At 42.3% G+C, this 19,049-nt stretch overlaps 1 protein-coding gene across 1 annotated transcript in view; it reads left to right on the top strand.

The window, feature by feature from the left end:
- PLPPR5 (phospholipid phosphatase related 5) overlaps positions 1–19,049 on the top strand; it is a 283,981-nt gene that overhangs the window by 136,270 nt on the left and 128,662 nt on the right. Inside the window, exon 11 of the mRNA XM_064455578.1 lies at positions 17,674–17,768. Within this exon, the coding sequence (XP_064311648.1) occupies positions 17,697–17,768 (72 nt within the window). The 5' untranslated portion in view covers positions 17,674–17,696. The remainder of the gene's footprint in view (positions 1–17,673; positions 17,769–19,049) is intronic.

The raw sequence follows: 19,049 nt of genomic DNA, 5'->3' as shown, positions 1-19,049 counted from the left end.
AAATCCAATACTATATAATTGCAGACGTAGTTACAGATACATACTGCCAGAAGATTTGCTATATTATATGTTTGCATGAAAAAAAACACAGACCAAAGTCGTCGCCTTTCACATCCAATATTTGAGCTGTAAGAGAATAGAACTCACTCAGTGCATAATTAAATGCATTATAAGGCATCTACTGGCTCGCTTGCCTCCTTGCAGCGTGGTACAGGCATAGTTTTAAATAATTATGCGCAAGTATGTAATACAAATCCACATTCATTTGTTTATTGTTTCTGCAGCTCAAACGCTGCACATTGGCTTCTGCCTGTAGCCTGACTAGATACATGGATTTGTTTGCAGGATTTTTATTTTGTTTCATTGAAACAAGAATCTCTGTGTACAAAGATGAAAACAGGATTTGTACAGTGAACTTGGAAATCTAGATTTTTTTTTTCAAGGCAAACTCCAGTCTCTCAATAGTTTTAAATAATTCAACTTCGATCACTTTAATAATTCTGTAAAAATTTTCATTCGTGCTTTAATAATTCAGTAACATAAACTGTGATATTTTCCACATTTTTCCAAGATCCCATTCTGTGTGTATTATAGTCCTTCTAATTAATGTTTTATCCATAAATTCTTCAATGACTTAGTCATTCAGATGGATTGAAACTTATACCTCGTTTGTTTCGTAGCTGAAGTTCAGCAGCTTAGATACTTTAATGCCCCAGCAACTCTGAATAAATCAACTTTCCCAAGTTCTCTGTGGTCTAATGATTACAGAAAAGCTTAATGCTAAATTAAATCACATTGACTCACTGTTTCTGCACTGGTAGAATAGCTCAAAATGTCTCTACAACCTCAAAATCTCAGAAAAATACCTTTTGTGACTTGGACGTATGAAGTTAGCTCAGCAGAGGCTCTCCAGTCTGCCTTCACAGAATCACAGACTCACAGAATGGCGGGGGTTGGCAGGGCCCTCTGGAGCTCACCCCGTCCCACCCCCCGCTGGAGCAGGCACCCCCAGAGCAGGGGCACAGGGCCGCGTCCAGGCGGGGGGTGAATGTCTCCAGGGAAGGGACCCCACAGCCTCTCTGGGCAGCCTGTGCCCCTGCTCTGGCACCCGCACAGGGAAGGGGTTTGTCCTCATCTTCAGGGGGAACTTCCCGTGTTCCAGCTTGTGCCCGTGGCCCCTTGGCCTGGCGTTGGGCACCACTGGAAAGAGCCCGGCCCCATCCTCCTGACACCCACCCTTGAGATATTTATAGGTATTTATGAGATCCCCCTGTCTTCTCTTCTCCAGGCAGAACAAGCCCAGGTGTCTGAGCCTTTCCTCATAAGGGAGATGCTCCAGTCCCCTGATCATCTTTGTACCTCTCTGCTGGACTTGCTCAAGGAGTTCCACATCCTTCTTAAACTGGGGGTCCAGAACTGGATGCAGCACCCCAGATGTGGCCTCACTAGGGCAGAGCAGAGGGGGAGGATAACCTCCCTCTCCCTGCTGGCCACACTCCTTTTCCTGCATCTCAGGACACCGTTGGCCTTCTTGGCACATTGTTGGCTCATGGTCAGCTTGTTGTCCACCAGCACTCTCAGGTCCTTCTCAACGGAGCTGCTTTCCAACAGGTCAGCCCCCAGCCTGTGCTGGTGCGGGGGGTTGTTCCTCCCCAGGGGCAGGACCTTGCACTTGCTCTTGTTGGATTCCCTGAGGTTCCCCTGGGCCCAGCTCCCCAGCCTGTCCAGGTCTTGCTGGATGGCAGCACAGCCTTCTGGCACATCAGCCACTCCTCCCAGCTTGGTATCGTCAGTGAACTTGCTGAGGTTACACTCTGTCCCATCATCCAGGTCATTGATGGATATTTTAAACAGGACTGGACCCAGCACAGACCCCTGGGGAGCACCACTAGTGACAGGCCTCCATCCAGACTCTGCCCCATTGATCACAACCCTCTGAGCTCTGTTGTTGAGCCAGTTCTCTATCCACCTCGCTGTCCTCTCACCCAACCCACACTTTCTTAGCTTGCCTGTGAGGAGGCTATGGGAGACAGTGTCGAGTGCCTTACTGAGGTCGAGATAGGCAACATCCACTGCTCTCCCTTCGTTGACCCAGCCAGCCACACCATCACAGAAGGCTATCAGATTGGTCAAGCATGGTCTCCCCTTGCTGTAATTGTACCCAAACAGGAACAGACAAGAAAGCAGGAAGCCTTAATTCTATTCCTACTGAACTCAGTATCTAGATGGAAATTAAATTGACAGAGATGTACACAATCAAGTGACAAACAAGAGCAGTATCTACACCCTGGAATGCTCTGCAGGGTGTTCCCATAACCAAGTGCTGAAAGTCCTTCAGGTATGTGAAGGAAACAGATGTGTAACAGAGATGGTGCTTTTCTGAATGCTTTCAGTTCCAAGAACCTTGTTCTGCAGTATTTTCTAAAAGAAACCCAATTCCTCCAAGTAAATGGTGTCCCCTTAAAACCATAAGAATTCTTTATTTTCAGGAAATTCATCTATTACTTCATTTCTTGTCAGTAGTGGGAGTAAAATGGAGGGCAACTTCTTTGATGAATTGGAATGAATGAATGCCTCCTCTACCCTGACAGGCCTGCTGAAGGCTTCATCCTGCACCACGTGAGCTTCTCCTTTCTTCCTGAACTCCCCCTCTGCTAAGTAGGGCTTGAATGCAATAAGCAATTTTGGAACTTGGACTCGATGTTTCTTGATATCAAGAGTTTTTATCATGGAGAAGTTGATGGTTGGACTTGATGATCTTAAAGGTGTTTTCCAGCCTCAGTGATTCGAAGTGCAGGACGCCCCTGCTTCAGCAGACGCGTGGCATTAGCAGTGTAAGGAGGACAGACACTTAGGAAAGATCATCTGCATAGGTTTGAGAGGGGGAGATGCTGCGTAGCCTAGCAGAATTCAGCTGCCATTCCCAGGGAGTTCCAGCCTGAGGAGGGGCTTTATGAATTAGGTGGCGAGATCTACAAAAGGGGAGAAACTCTTTTTGAACAATATGGAAGAAAATAAGAAAATGCCTTCCACGGACAGACAGACCTTTCGCCTGGGTAAGTCAGCTGCCAGTTAACTGTGGAGCAAGGAGCTGTGCATTGCCTGAGGCAACAGATCAGTGTACGTTAAGGGAGCTCTTAGTGATTTGCTTTGGTAAAAACTGTTATTGAGCTAAAAAAGTTGTGTCACCCAACCACTTGTAAATTCATGAAAAGCAAGGCATTGCTTCTTTGAAATACTACTTCAAAAAGCCTAGAGCATTTTATGTACTAGGATCTCAAATTGATGTGCAGCTTAATTAGGTACCAGAAATTGTTTAAAATCTCTTTTCCCACTGTGACAAATGGATGTTACCCTGCCCAGTTTTCAGCAGTGCCCCTGAATTGCACTGAAATAGAATTATTTATATCTTTAACTCAGATTAAAAGCAAACTTGGATTTTGAAAGAAGCAAAAGCCTTACAAATATTTTCTTAATTCCAAATTAATCCGAATATACAATAGTGTAGTTTTCTTTGTCTTTCCCAAGAGTCCACTTATGTTGATTGAGGGATTTATTTGTTTGGGATTTAAAAGGCTTTGATAACAGAACATCAATATAAGCACTTATTCAGTAGAATGTAATTTTCATGTGTTCTTCATTACTATTATTTGCCTTCCTGCCCTGGCAGAGTGATTTCCGGATGCAAATTCTAATGATAAATAGGAAGCTGTGACCAATGACAAATTACATGTCTAAAAAGAGGGAAAATATATGAAGGAGGTGATATTTTTGTTACTGCTTAATAGTTAATTTTTGTGTTCTTTGAATGGGCTCATCTATCTCACTAATGGCAATAATTTATTCTTACTATTTTTTCTGCATCTAATAAACCACTTTGGCAACAGAAAAGTTTACCATTTTGATGTAAAATTCTACACTTAAATGACAATAATTAAATAAGAGTGTGGGAATGTTTCATTCACATTGGAGTTAAGTTCAGTTAGCCTGACCTGCTGTTAGGAGATCCAAATGGTTATGAATTTCACTACAGCAGAAGTAGGGCAAGTAATCAGCAGAACTTTCTTATTTACCTGCATGCCACTTGATGAATATTCAGATGAACCATATCACCATCTTGGATACCAGATGGAAGTTGTTTATGACTCTTAGATATGATCAGCTAGTTTATTTATGATGCAAAAGCAAAATTAAAAGCAATGACTGCACCTATCATCTTAATTAAACCGGTTAAAATGCTACATTTTTAATCACTGTGATGTCAAGATTGTGATCACTGTTAAGAGGATAGAAAGTATTAACGCCTTCCCAGGAGTTCAAGTGTATCCATTAATCTGTTAATGGATTGGTGGCTGAACCAGTGAATATTGATTTGTCTTGGGATACAGACGTAAGGTTTGGAGGCTTGAGGAAGGATGTGATGCTCCAGAGGCAGGTAGCACTGCCCATAATATGGGCTGCACATTCCTCTATATTCTTGCTACGAATTTTAGTACATTCTCCTTTTATTTTATGCTCTTCAGATGCTTGTGCATCTCGTTCATGTCTCTTACATATAATTTCCCATTTTCCTTGCCATTTCACCATCCCAGTTCTATCGCTCCAATTTCTACACACCTTTTCTTTCTTATATTCTATCTTAATGTCTTGTTCACTCCCTCCTATAGTTTCTTACTTTCTTGCCTGCTCCCCCATCCTCCCTTCCTCATCCTTTTCTTTCATCCAGCTCTTTCAGCCTTCCACTTCAATTTTCTCATCCTTTTTTGTTCACCTTCATCACATCTATTTCCAAACTCCCTGCCCCTTTCTCCACAGTGCTCCACTTCCTTGCTTTTCTCTATCACGCTGTCTCCTGGGTATTGCCAGCCAACCAGCCTTGCTTAGGGCAATAGTTAATTGAGCCAGTAAGCAGAAACCAGGTGTCTAAGCCCTGAGGTGAGGAGCAATGTGACACCCTTCTCTTTACCTGTGTCTGCGCCCTGTGCTTACTGTAGCCCTCTAAATATTACCCATACCAAGGCCATCGCTGCCGGCGTGACACCGTCCCATTTATGCAGGCAGAAGTGACGCTGAGGAGCTGTCCAAGGTATGGCTGGGGGCCCCATCTGTCCTCTCCTGTCTGTCTGTCCTCTCCCGTCCCGTCCCATCCTGTCCTGTCTCTTTCCCCTTCAGTATTTTAGCACTGAGCTTTTCAGGAAAGTGGCTGCAGGCGTAGCCAGGCAGCCTCTCTTTCTGTCATCCTAGTAACTCCACTGCAGTCTGTGGAGAGGTATCTGTTGATCGGTGACTGGCTAATAGAATCCTGAATAGCAATCTCAAGGTCAGTGGGATGTTGCAGTGCAGACAGCTCAGACACCACTTTAACTGAAGAAGATAAGGAACACAGTGGAAAGCGGTATCTCTTGTTGCAAAGTTTGGCAGAAAGAACACGCGGTTTCTACATGGAGATGGAATTACAGCTCACCAGTGTCCTGCTTCCCTAATCGCTTGCCTATGCATATATGTTGGGTTTTTTCTAGATCCAATTCATACCATCCAATTTGATTGTTTTCAAATGTTTGGGAAAATGCATTTAAAATGTGCTTCTGTGCATTGCTATCAATATTATGAACTGACACCTAAGGACACTTTTCCAGTCTGTTGACCTAACCTTTCATTTAGAATACATGTAATGGATATCTGGTGTATCAAAGATGTGCTGAGAGACATTGACAGGTACAAAGGATCAACCTTTACCTCTCCTTGCTCCAAACAATACTTTGTTTTCATGGACATTCTCAACTAAGTAATATTTCTTGCCTGGAATATTTTCATCATCTCTTCTAGGAAGTAACATCTCTACACAGAGGTTTAGAGAAAGTTTGTGTATTTTTTAGTTTGCTTCATTTGTACATCTGAGAATTCTTTGTGTGTATTTAATTTGTTTCTCCCGTGACTCAGGTTTCCTACTTGTTTATGTGACTCTTTCCAAGAGTGCTTGAAGAGGGACTATTCCTGAAACCCAGGAAAATGGGATCACAAAATCGCCCTCCAAAAAGCTCAGTGCATAAAATTTCTGTTGTTTCTTTCATTAACTTTTTTCCACGTTTTTTTGGATCTCTCATAAACTCTCCATGCTGAAGCCTCTGCTTTTGTGAAATGGGGACAACGTCCTTTTCAGTCTCAGGAGATGATACGAGGGTTATGTAAACCATAATTAAATTCAGTGCTGTAAGATCATTGGAAGAAAGTCTCTTGTTGTCACTGTAACTCTGATCTTTAAAGATGCTCATTTGGGTACAAGTTTGAGCAATGGTGATGGAAGTTAGAATTTTTCATACTTATGATTTTTGCCTCTCTCTACATTTTGATTACAGACTGAGTCCTCTTCCCAGAGGAGCTATGGGGATCCTCTACTGTCCCTAGAAGTTTTAGAATCAGGTGTGATAACAAGAGCTTCACCCCCTGCTCCATCTAACCTCTTCCAATCGTGCTGTTCCAAAATGGCAACACAGCAGTTGTTCACTACTTCTGTGTCTCCAGAGGAATACCCATATAATACATTAAAGTTCCTCTAGGAGGTAGTGAACCTGGGTTTGTGCCTTCAAATGGGTATTTTCCCTGGCTAGTATATTTTTTAATGTAGTGACACTTTTTTAATGGTGCAAAGGGATGACTTTTCATGGAGAAATTTCACAGAAAGCAAGAAATATGGGTTATTATTAGTGCTGTTCTAGGAATTATATGTCACAGGTTTTCCTTTCAAATATAACACATAAGATTATTATATAAATGTAAAAATTTATCATCTTTTACTATACTTGAATTCTTAAGTACTTTTTTCCCTCAATCTTTTCTGGGTCTCCAAGGAGTATTTTAAAATGTAAAATGGGAAGGAAAAGAAATGAGGGCTGGCAAAGCATTGCTGAGATTTTTTTCAAACGCAGTAGCTATTTTTCCAATTTCTTCCCATTATGGAAATGTGGTGAGACAGTAGTATTAGCCGTGTAATGATCAAATGTCATGGAAATCAATTCTGAGTAAGATCAGCTTGTGTATTTTGGAAAACTGGATTGCATATGGGAGAAATGGAAGCTGATTCTTACGCAGTTTCGAACAAAAATCATAATCACCTGTGATTTATATAAAAGGTGTGTCTAAAAACGCACCTCTGGCACGTGCAGGAGGGCAAAAAAGCAGCACATGTATTTGAAGAGAAGTTTGCCAGGTTACGTGTAATATTGCTCTGTGGGTTTTTACTTCAGGAGTGGTGTGGACTCTAGGGATAGGCGGGAGGAGAGTCCCCACGTGGCTCTGTAGGTGCAAGTTGCATAGATTTTCAGGCCACCCCTGCTACCGCAAGGTCTATAGTAAATAGATTACTCTGTAAAAAAAGGGAAAGAGAGAGCATTTTTTCTGAGTTATTTGCTGCTAGTTGATCTACCCCTAGAGAGAAGATTTGCAATAAGATACAGAGCGGAGAGGTGCAGATTATACCTGATATAATGCGGCGTGCATTAATTTTGCATTAAATGCAAAAATTAAAATGAAGTATTCATAGCTGTTCCTCACCCCTGCCCTCTCCCACCTCCTTCAAATAACCTACTCAACCTCCTGGGAGTAAAACGCTACTCTAAGTGCCACTTTTATCTGGAATGGATTTTACAGTAGTCAGCATAGCAGGACAACATCATTCCCTTCAATATTTTCCCTGAAAAAACTGTCAAAACCCATCAGCAATCGTTCGTCCTCACCGCCGGCCTTGAGCACTTAACCTTGGACGGAAGAATCATGCTGAGTCCTTTCCTCCAATGAATCCTCTCCTGCAATTAAAACGCTGCAGACTGTATTAGTTACTCCCTTACACCTGGTAACATCAGTGCCTTCACATTACGCTGAGCTGACCCCTGCGCTGTGCTCTTTGCCTTCTGCTGGTTTGTGAGTTACTGATGAGAGGGAAGCCCAAGCAGCTTGTTCCGTACAAGTGCCCAGTGCGTGGAAACACTGGCTACTGCGCCGCTGTGCCCTCTGCTGAGCCTGGCTTCTCTTGGCTCCCGGCTGGTGCTGCTCAACTGCCTTACAACTTCCGTGGCTAAATGGCTCCAGGAAGGCAAAAGTGAAGCTTAGGTACCTGTGTGTTCTGGCCTCGCTCCTTTGGCCACTTGCATTAAGTTGTCTTTACTGAGAAGGCAGAGGTTTCGCTGAGATGCCCAAGAGAAACCTTCACAGCCTCCGTAGTGACCCTGCCCCCAGAATTTCCAGGTGATTATGCTGTATTTAGGACCTGGGGACACTAATGGTATTTAGCAAAACAGCCACAATCTCTTTGAAAATGTGTTCCTTAGAAAATGATCAGGCTGATCAGAGAGAAACAAACAAACAAAAAAAGGGTGTTTGGCTCCTTCATATTTTTCTAGCAGTTAGAAGGAAGTAAAGGAGATAGTTTTGTGACTGTGGTCAACAGAAGTTACCCAGTGTTTCAACAGAAGTGATCCACCATGTAAAAACTGACTATTTTAACATAATGACTTTTCAGATTAGTATTGTACTTAAGAGGGAAAAATCCAGGCCCAACTGAAGTTAATTACTTCAGTCAAACTGTAATTTAAAGTATTTCATGGGGACCTGCGCTCCTTTGTTTCTCTAAGGAAACAGCTTACTGAAATGAATCTATGTTCCTTTTTTTTGGGCTGAAAAAAGGATGCAAGGGAAGAAAAAAATTAAATCGTACATCCATAAAGCTCATATTTGTTTGTTGTATGTACAGGGCAGTTTTGTCTAGAGTTGCCTGTGATTTTTTTAAAGATATCTTTTAAATGTTCTTTCTGAAATTTTCATTCATTTTTCAAAGCACCAAACTTTGGTATGTTAATATTGATATTTCCTGCCCCGCTGACATGGCTTACATTATTTCAGTACCATATAATGTTGGATCATTACTATAAAATACATCTTTGTGAGCAGAAAGAGAAAGAAAAACTCAAGAGGGGCATAGCCAGGAGAGAATGGTTCTGTATGTCTGCACGAATGAAGGGAAATGTCATCATAGATCAGACATTATGCACTACACATGCATAATGTGTGTATATCTTCCTCCCATTTTCTCTCAGTCACGTCTGATTATGAGGGGAAACTAAAAAAAATAATGGAGAACTGGAAATTGCTGGAATATGTTGTTATAGAATGTTTTGAATATTATTAAATCAGTTAGTTATGCCATCGGGGGGAGAACAGCTGCGTTCTGAACCAGGAAACAGCCTGATTCTGACTTCATTTTTATTTCAAGCCACTGAGACTAGCATATGACTGAAGTCAATGGATCTAATGAATCTGTCAAAATATCTTCCCGGTACGAACTGCTCAGAACATAACCACCTTGTGTGCAAAAGCCGTTAGAACCAAATACTGCTTCCCAGTGTTTCAGAGTAGCTCCTTTCGTTTTCAGTAGGATTTGGGAGCATAGTTAGTGCTTTATAGCCTTAATATACCTTTATGGGCTTTATGTCTCTCCAAACTATAGATTGCAGAGAGAAAAAGGTTATCGTTTCAGCTCCACTGAGTGAAGGTGCTGATTCAGTGTAGTTGTAAAATAGATCGTCCTTTTGGAACACTTTGCAGGAACAAAAACTGCATTCCCTTACAATGTGTGTTTTAGACATTTATTTATTGTCTATTTTAGGTCAAGTTGTCTCATTAATTTTAAAACTTGAGGTAGACCTGGGGGGCTGTGAGACCATATTTCTCTGAAAACCCTCTGTGCTTGGCCCAAACTTCAGATCTTGGAAAACTGGGACAGTCGGTCCGAAGATGTAGAACCAAAGGGAATATGTGCTTTGAAATACGTATAGTTGTCTTCACCTTCCTCTGCCGGGGTTTTCCCCCTCCTACTTGGAAAGGCAAGGCTCTCCTGGCACCTAGAACGCGAAGATCGTTGTAGTTTTCAGGGATATGTGCTGTGGTGAAAATACATGAGGTGGCATGGAGACATGCATGGTGGCATTTTATCATTTCTATGAAGTCTGTTAATTCTGGAAAGAAGAATTATCATTATGGAGTGTTGTATGGCTGATTGATATTTTTTTAATGCTATCAGCCCAGCAGTGCAGTGATCTGTGGTTAACGAAAATAGTTGTATAAGGAAAAAAGGAGTCATGGTAAAGCCGCATTAAATGTCTTTCACGGAAGACAAGAGGGGAAATTTTGCTGCCTCCCCAGTGAGCTGGGGAGTGTAGAAGCTGCGCTGTCCTTGGATGCCTCATGGGGACTGTGATCTGTCTGTTCAATCATTCTTTATATGACGATACTCTCCCTTAGGGCTGTATTCTTCCACATCACACGGAGGCCACAGACGCCTGGGCCAGATATCTGGGCACAGATTAATTCTGCCCAAGTTTAGGCGCTCAGTCCCCAGGTTTTCCATGTAGTCAATGGAGAGAGTGAGTGTGTTTTGTGAGAGACAGGCATCTTCAGAAGGTGATCCAGGTTTTGGGATGGCCAGATATATTCCCTGAGGTTCTGCTGTCTTTTGGTGTAGTTGGAAGCTCCTAGCTGAGGTACTTCAGTTAAATAACTAAATTTGGACTATTCCGGGCCTTGGCCTGTATTTTATCCCACAGGCTATGCCAGGGAAAATCCATCTCTTAGAGTGTCAGGATTAATTTGAAACGAATGGATTTTACATATATGGCATTAAACTAAGACCCACCGTGAGCTGCAATCTTTAGAATGTATCTTCAACTAATGTCATGCCAAATTATGTTTGTGGAGGAAACACACGTATATGAAATTTCATAGGAAATACGAAATCGCTCCGCTCTCTGAGCAGAGTCCTCCTTGTTACAGCAGCAGGTGTTTGCACAAGGGCCTGTCTGCGCTCCGGTTGCAACAGCACACCAGGCAGGGCTGATTTCATGGCTCAGCTTTGCTCCACCATGGGAACTGATAAATTTGGCTCAATGCAGAGACATCCTTTCTCCAAAAGGGAGAATTTTGTTCCCCATAGACTTCACTGGGATAAAATACATGATAAACCTGTAGGGTTTAAGCTTCCTGTCCTTGCTTGGTAAGAGCTAGTTATTTTAACTGCACTCCCAGGTACTAAATCCTCTGTTCTCCGATGCAGGGTTTCACTGCAGAGCTACGTTTGCTCTGAAATATCTAATAAACAGTTACATTTCTTTCTTACTAATAGGATAATGGACCCCTTGAAAAGGAGTGACTCGGTCCCGATAGTTTTCTATTATTTAAAAAGGTGAAGAAAAATCTGACACCCATTATCACAGAAACAAAGCAAACCAAAGAGGAGAATCTGCGTGATATGGCACTGTGTGTTTTTAGCACCTCTCGTCCTCCTTTAGGTCTAAAATGAACCTTAAAATGCACTTTAGCATATGACAGTCTTCAGTCCTGAACGCACTACCTTGTAAAAAGCCGTTGTGACTCTATTCACTCAAAATCCCATTTGCACATGCATAACTCCCTATATACCCTTTCCATGGCCTACTCCAGACCTCCCTTTTTTCTTAATAAAAACCAGCCAGAGAAGGATAGGGACACACATTTTAAGAATGGTGTGTTTTAAATTAAATAGATTTCTTGAAATAAATGGAACTTTCAGGCAAGAGTGAGGAGTCTTTGTTTATAAACTAGAAGTGTGCAAGACTTGCAGCATTCCCTTAACTTCACTCCCACCCCAATGCTGCATTTTACCCTTTCTGGATTAACTTCCTTCTGATCTTTTGTATTCAGCAGGGAAATAAATATACAGTTGTCCCCCACCTGTAGTCTAAAAGAAAAAGGATGACAAGAATACCAGGCGTTGCATGGATGGCTGTCAGGAGAAAGCCGGCTCTTTCTGGACCGCGGCTTGCCTGCAGCTACGGTTGTGAGATCAGGGCACCTTCTGTCCGCATGTTTGTGCTTTACAGCACCACCAGCACAGTGGCCTGTCATATCACGGGGCAATGAATTTGCCACGTGTGTCGCTGAACGTCACAAGGAGTAAAATCTCGGTATTTTGGACAATGTCTCTACCAGAGAAGAGCTTCGCCTCCAGGGTACTAGTCATAACCTGAGAGTCTCCAAGAGTGATTTCAGCCTTGCCAGCATTTCTGTTGAGGGCGGGAGGGTTGTTATTTACAATAAATACTGAAGAACAAAAATCTTATATTATCAATAAGTTATGCCAAATGCAAAATTCTCTAAATTTGGATAAAGCTGAAAACTTTTATATATCAAGTGGACAATTTGGTAGAGAAAAGGCATAAAGATCTTACAGAATCGAAAAGCAAAAATCATGAGAAATTCAGTAGGAATACCATTGCTGTCCTATAGTAAGTACTACAAAACAGTACAAAGCGTGTTCGTATACATTAAATTCAATGAGATTTTCTCATGGGGGATCAACACATCGTCGGAATCCTTGGGGTCTTCTTTAGGGCTAGAGCTACAGACAGCTTTCAGTTCAGATAAAGCCCGATGCCTGCATCTGGAAGTGCTGTGACGCGGTTGCGCGCGCTGTATGTGACGGTACCCATGTGCACTGCGCTGGGTAGCTGTAGGCCCACGCTTTCAACTAAGCACGCCCCTGTGTAACCTTGCCCTGTTTCATGGGTATCAATCCACGTGCATATTCATGCACTCACAATTAGTCTGCTTGTTGGAGACCTGTGAGCAAAAATATTAGTGTTTGGGGGGAAGGGGAGGAAAGGATGTACGATAGTGCAATGGTCCTCTACTGTACGATTATCCTCTACTGTATGATTATCCTCTACTGTACGATTATCCTCTACTGTACAACTAAGGACCACAGAAATAATCAACGGATGTACCACTAGCTGAGTAAATATACAGTGCTAAGCACAAAGAAACCTTCTTTTTTAAAAAAAACTTCTAAATATGACTGTAATAAAAAAAAAGAAGTAATATTTGTTTGTATTACCCTCTAGACAGCACATATTGCAAAGCACTATATGAAGGGTGGGGTACGGACCTGACTACCATGAAGAGGGTTTAATTTAGAATAAGAGCTGCTCTACTTGCGGTGGCACACTTCAGGAGCGACTGTGCTGCAGTGAAGGGAGTAATCCCAGCACACGCTCAAAATCAGGCCAGTCAGATTGCTTCTATATTTCATGTTAGCTCAATTAAATTGCTGTTTCGAATGTTTGCACTTTGGGGTAGTATTATCAACAGCTGGAAAGGTAGTGCTGCTCTTCAGTACTGAGGCTCAGTTTTGGCTGTATTTGACTCCCTCAGTGTTTTTTCTATAGCCTAGAGAGCACTCAGCAAAGGAGAAGATGGGAGCAGAGCTGACATCCAGGCATGTTTTTTAAGAACATCTTTAATGAGAGAGAGAACAAGTATTTCACTCTGTTCACTCGAGCGGAACAAGTGACGGTATGTCACTAATACAGAGTGCATGGGCGCACGAACCCAGGCGTGCTTTCTGCTCTGCTGTCTGCTTTTTTTCTGTGTGGTGGATGTTTCACAGAAGCTGAAAGGACATGAGCCATTTTATTTCAGTCCCTGCAGCTCCTCAGTGCAGGAACATCATAGATTTTTTTTTTTCTGCTAGGAATAATGATGATCTCCAGACAATGGTATGAATAGAAAACATGAACCCTATTTCTGCTCCTTTCAAGTCAACAAATATCTTCACCCTAATTTCAACACGGAGGTTTATATTTCCCGTGATTAGACAAACTGTGCGATTTCCCTCTCGCGCGTGGGCTGCGGCTGCCTGCGTGCAGGGCTGGAGCCCTCTGCCGAGCGCTGAGCTCTTGCAAACAGAACGGCGACATTGGTCTCCTCTCCGTGTTCCTCTGTGCATTTATTTTTTTTTTTGTCATTCCAGGCTCTGCTCCTTTTCTCTTATTATTTTCTTTTCACGGTGCAAGAATGTGTCCTTAGTATGTTTACCCAGGTTCTCATGTGCTGCTCTGTGGGACCCGCGGGCAGGAGGCAGAGGCAGTGGGGACTGGCCTGGGCCTGCAGTTTGGGCAGGGCAGCGAGGGTGAGGAAAGGGGGCCCGGACAGCGCTGCTGCAAAGCGTGGTGAGCCCGGGCTGGGGCTGCAGGGGATGGCCGTGGGCGGTGGCGGCAGCGGCTGGGACACAGTGAGAGTGACACCAAGGGCTGCGTCCGCTTCCAGCCCTGGGGTCCGAACAGCCAAACAGGAATTCTGCTGTAGGAGAGAGAAATATGTTGTCTTTTGAGCGTAATTGATCTGTAAAAATCAATCAGCAGTGATTTGCATTGCTTCTTCCTTAGCTACGAGGGGCTGTCAGTCATGTGTGCACAATCCTGTTTCAGCTGGCACCGGCAACCCCTGCTGGGATTTTCCACTGCACCGACACAGTGCATTTTGAAATTCAGAAGTGAAAATGCATCAAACTTCCTCAGTTAAAAAAAAAAAAACACAACAACATTTGGGCTATTTTTTTTTCCCCCCAGTGAGTCCATGTAATCCAGAAGCAGTCACATGCTATTAGAGCTTTTCATTTTTATCTTCTACTTCTCTCCTTGCAGCGGCTGCGAGCGGACGGCCACGGCGAGCAGCCTTCCTCCGTGCTCGGAGCCCCCCTGTGGGCACGCGTGTGCTGCCAGGGCCCCGGCGCTCCCCAACCCAGCCATCCCCCAGCTCTGCCTTTCGTTGCCTTTTAAAAATAGCTTTGGCACTATATTTGTCTTCAACAGAAGCATTTAATTTCACTAAAGCATGTAAGGTAGTGTGTTTACATAGATACCTAATGCATAGGGAAACTTCCTCAAGACTCTTGTTCCTTTGCACCTGCTTCTATTACTGTTGATTTAACAGGTGTAAAGAGTACCTAATGTTGCTAAGAAGGACAGTAGTACTTTTAAATGTTTTTAATTACCTAAAATTATCTATCCTCTGGAAGCAATGAACCAAAGAGATTGAAATATGCAGTGAAATGCTCTTTAATGCATTGGAGAACTGAATATATTACAAGAACTCACATGAAATGCTGATTAGTATTTAGGAAGACTAATTATAAAGATTGCTTTACTGATCACAGGCTGATATGCAACCTTGGTGTGTCTTCAGAAATCTTTAGAGCGTAGGACACAAAACAGGCTTTACCTTTTTTGAAATCTGGTACGTGTGTATTTGTACGGCTTACAAAATGCTTTTTGTATGCAGTGAGTGATGGATTGGTATGTAAATAAGGAGACAAAGCATCACACAGCTGTAGCAAAACTGGATACAACTTCCCTGGAAAAATGGAATCTGATTTCTAGGGGCGTTCATCTAACAGGATGAATCTGTGCAAAGCTTGCAGGATGTAAACAGTAATGTTTTTGCTGATGTCAAAGGCTTAATGAGTGGGGAATGAAGTGTACTGGAAGGCAATATAGGGGTTTTAAAAGTAAAATATATATTTGCACATTTTTTCCAATACATTTTTCTTCCAATATACAATTCCAAACTCACAAATGATTTGTGGATGTTGACAGAAGGTATTTTCTGCAGTAGAGCTCTTCCATTCAATTTATGAGGGTACGGTGCTTTTCCATATTGAACTTTCTATACATTTGCTGGGGTGTGCCTTGCTGCACTGCAGCACCAAGAACGTTTAAGCTTTGGGGCATAAAATGATCAGCTACTCAGAATGGGAAGAAGTTGATCCTTCTGTCCAACAGCGCATTACTGGAGTTTATTGTTTTCTGGAGCCGTAGTGGTTGTTCAGGAAAGATGTAAAGCTAGATGGATCTTCAGTCCTTTCCTGTATAGTGCTTCTAATGGTCCTAAATTGCTATGGATGGCTAAAATCAGAAGAAATATTGCAAATATTGGTCCACTCAAAACTTGCTTCCTTTACGCTAACTGTCCCACAGAAGGCCGCTGGCTCAATCTCCAAACTAGCAGGATTTGGTGCAGAACATTATTTGTTATAAAAGTGGCAAATATTGAATAGGTGTTCAGTATTATTTATCAGAAAAAAAAAAAGATAAAGCATATTTCATTCTCCAGCCACCAAAATTCCCCTTGGACAAAATCTTCTGCCTAATGTAGCTCCTCACTCCAAGCTAGACACCCAGGATGGGACCTAATAAGATAGTTTAAAGAGGAAAAGCTTAAGGTGGTTACTGAAATACTTTTTCTACCTGAAATAATGGTCAATAAAGTGACCAAAAACAGGCCAAATGGGCATATTCCTTCTGGTCAGGTTAGAGAACAATTATGAGGTGAAATAATGAGGTGTACATCCAACACCAGATGTACCATTACCATAGTCCTGGAGTGAACAGAATCTAACACTTCCCAGATTATGACAGCAGCTAAGGTGAGGATTTTATTTGTGTCTACAACTAGTTTCTTAACATTAATTATTAAAATTCTCATTAGAAACCAGACTAAGAGGTCATAGAAGGAGTGATTTCCACTAAATAGATGTATCACACATCTATTAAATTTTTCTCTAGGCTGCATACACGTACAGGACCATTCCTGTCACACAAAATGCCTACCTGCCCGCTGTTTACCCATCTTCCTACCCCACTCAAACATGCTGTACTGATTTTGTACCAGATTTCACCCACCATAATCATGCTTGGGAAGTTCTTCTTACGGGATGGGGCCAAACGAGGAAAAGACATGCAGCTTGGTTTGAGGCAGGCTTCTGCGCAGCCTGTTAGCTGTGGCACAATGTCACAATGATGGCCGTACTCTTGATGGAAAGTTAGCGTGTGGCCTTTGGCCTGTGTGATGGAAGAACGTAGTGGTTGGTATGCCAACAGCTGAGACCTCTGAGAAACAGAGGTTCCTTTGTCACAGTCTGAGTACAGAAGGAAACAAAAGGTACCTGAGATCATGAAGAGATGCAGGTATAGATAAAAGTAATGGATGGAAGTGCAGAAGACCCAGGTACCAGCTCCTTCTTCAAATTTACAGTTATGTAGCGATAGCACAAAGATCTTGAGATCTTGTGTGAAGTCTTTCTTGAGCCGCATCCCTCACCCTTAGCTTCCTGGGAAAAGATTTTCAATAATGAAACTGAGGGGTGCTAAGTATGTGTGAAATACAGGTCCATGGGGTACTAAAACAAGTGCCGTTCCTTGCAGTAATGCCTACTTGAAAAGTACGGCTGTAAAATTTTACAGAATTTGTTTCTGAATCCCTCCTGCCCGGCCCCTTCCCCAAGATATTTCTACGATACCACGGTATAACACCTTGGGAAGGAAACAACCTTGACAACATCTTTTATTTCCTAGTAGTGACAATGTAATCTTTGTTTCTGGTAAAGATATTTCCTAATACGCGTCGTTGTTGGTGGTGTTTTCTGGCTGTGTTTGTACACGATTCATAAAAATCAAGCACAAATAGGTCTTCTTATAGGAACTATAACCTTCGGCTTCCTAGTAGCTTTCTACTACTTATCTACGCTGAGGTCTCTTTTGTGTACATTAGAAATACTTAGGAAAACTTATTATTTTTGGAAATCATCAAGTACATATTTATGTACCTTTGGATAGCTTGAAAAAAGTAATTATGCAAAGAAAAATGGAGAGACATCTTGGTAGAGATTGACCAGTGAGGAGGTAATAGCGCAATGAGTGACCAGCCAGTGAAAGGTCACCCAGAGACATGCTCAGCCTGGTGACCAGTGGGGTCAGATGTCCTTATTCCCGCATAAATAGATTTTAATTTCCTTTCCTCCGTTGTTTTTAGTTCTATGAGTTGTTCAAAATGAGATGTTAAGTGACAGTGGACCTCCAGGCACTTCAAATAGATACACCAGAAAATTTTTGCAGAGCATGCAGCAGGTAGGAATGGATTTTAGTTTGCCATGGCGGTACTTATATGTGTTCATATAGGTGCTTCTGAATTAATTTTTTTAAAATTGCTCCTGACATTGAGTGCTGTAATCAAGCAGACGAACTCTCTGTCTAGCCAGTCATATTGTCCAGGAGGAATGAGACATAGGCAGATTTTCAGTACAAAGGAGGTTAAGAGTGCTCACAAATTCGTATCACACTTGGAAGTGAAGGCAGGCTTTGTGCCAGGGTTCTGCAGGCAAAGAGTAATGGCTTAATCGATTCTGTTACATCCTCCTCGCCAATTTACTTCACAGTTTTTCCTAAACTCATACTTACACTGTTCATAAAAATTCATCTCAGGTTTACTGGATTCCAAAGATCCACTTGCGTATTAATTTTTGTGTGCTGTCCATTTATCTGGTGATTCCGTAGTGTTGGTATTTTAAACCTGACATCGTTTACAGGATAGATATCTGTTGATTTTTAAGTTATATGACAGAAAATGTAATGACTTTGTGTTATGCTTTTTGGAATGCTTTGTAAAGGCATTCAAAGAGAGACAGTAGCATGACTTATGTTGTTTCAAATCTCAAAAATATCCCAGGCAAATTAATATGGCTTTTACTGCGTAGTTCTCAGCTGTTTTCTTTTGTGCCCTATGTTACTGTCATCACCGGAGTCTGAAGGCCTCTCAGGAGATTAGTGGACCGTGTAATTATTTTCTTCTGAACCCATGGCATCAGTTCATTCTGCCTCATCCTTTCCTTCAGGTGCAGATTGTACAAGGTAGGCATTATACAAGGGAAGCAGAGAGCCTACACACACTTAGGCTGCTCTAGATTTATCCTGGAGCGGGCAGTTCTCCTGCTGAACTTGGAGCAGGGGGTAGCGAGGCTGGTGAGGGATGAGCATTTCTGTGGTAGTTCCTTCAAAGCCTTCGACTTGACTGGAGAGGAGTTCTAGTTCCTTCATTGAAAACCTGTAGATGGTAGAAAAGTCCATTGTGTCCCTGTCTTTATCCCCAGACTTACAGCAGACTTCCACAGTTTTGACCAATGTGTTTAACAGTTTGAGGATGAAGGGTGAGACCCAGGACATGACTCAGTGCTTTCAGGGTGATAGCAGGAAGCTTTGAAGCTTTGCAATGGAGAAGAGCAAAAAAAGTCTGATGTACTTGCTTTCGTCCGTGTTCACAACACTGAGTTAGAGCTCTGTAAAGACTGAGAGCATCGTTGCTTAGAAGTCATACGTAGAAGTCTAAGAGGATGAGAGGATGAGATGTGAATT

This window comes from Phalacrocorax carbo, chromosome 6 (assembly GCF_963921805.1).
Source record: "Phalacrocorax carbo chromosome 6, bPhaCar2.1, whole genome shotgun sequence".
NCBI classification, from domain to species: Eukaryota; Metazoa; Chordata; class Aves; order Suliformes; family Phalacrocoracidae; genus Phalacrocorax; species Phalacrocorax carbo.
The sequence above is the reverse complement of the archived record's forward strand: the minus strand, read 5'-3'. Positions and strand labels throughout refer to the sequence as shown.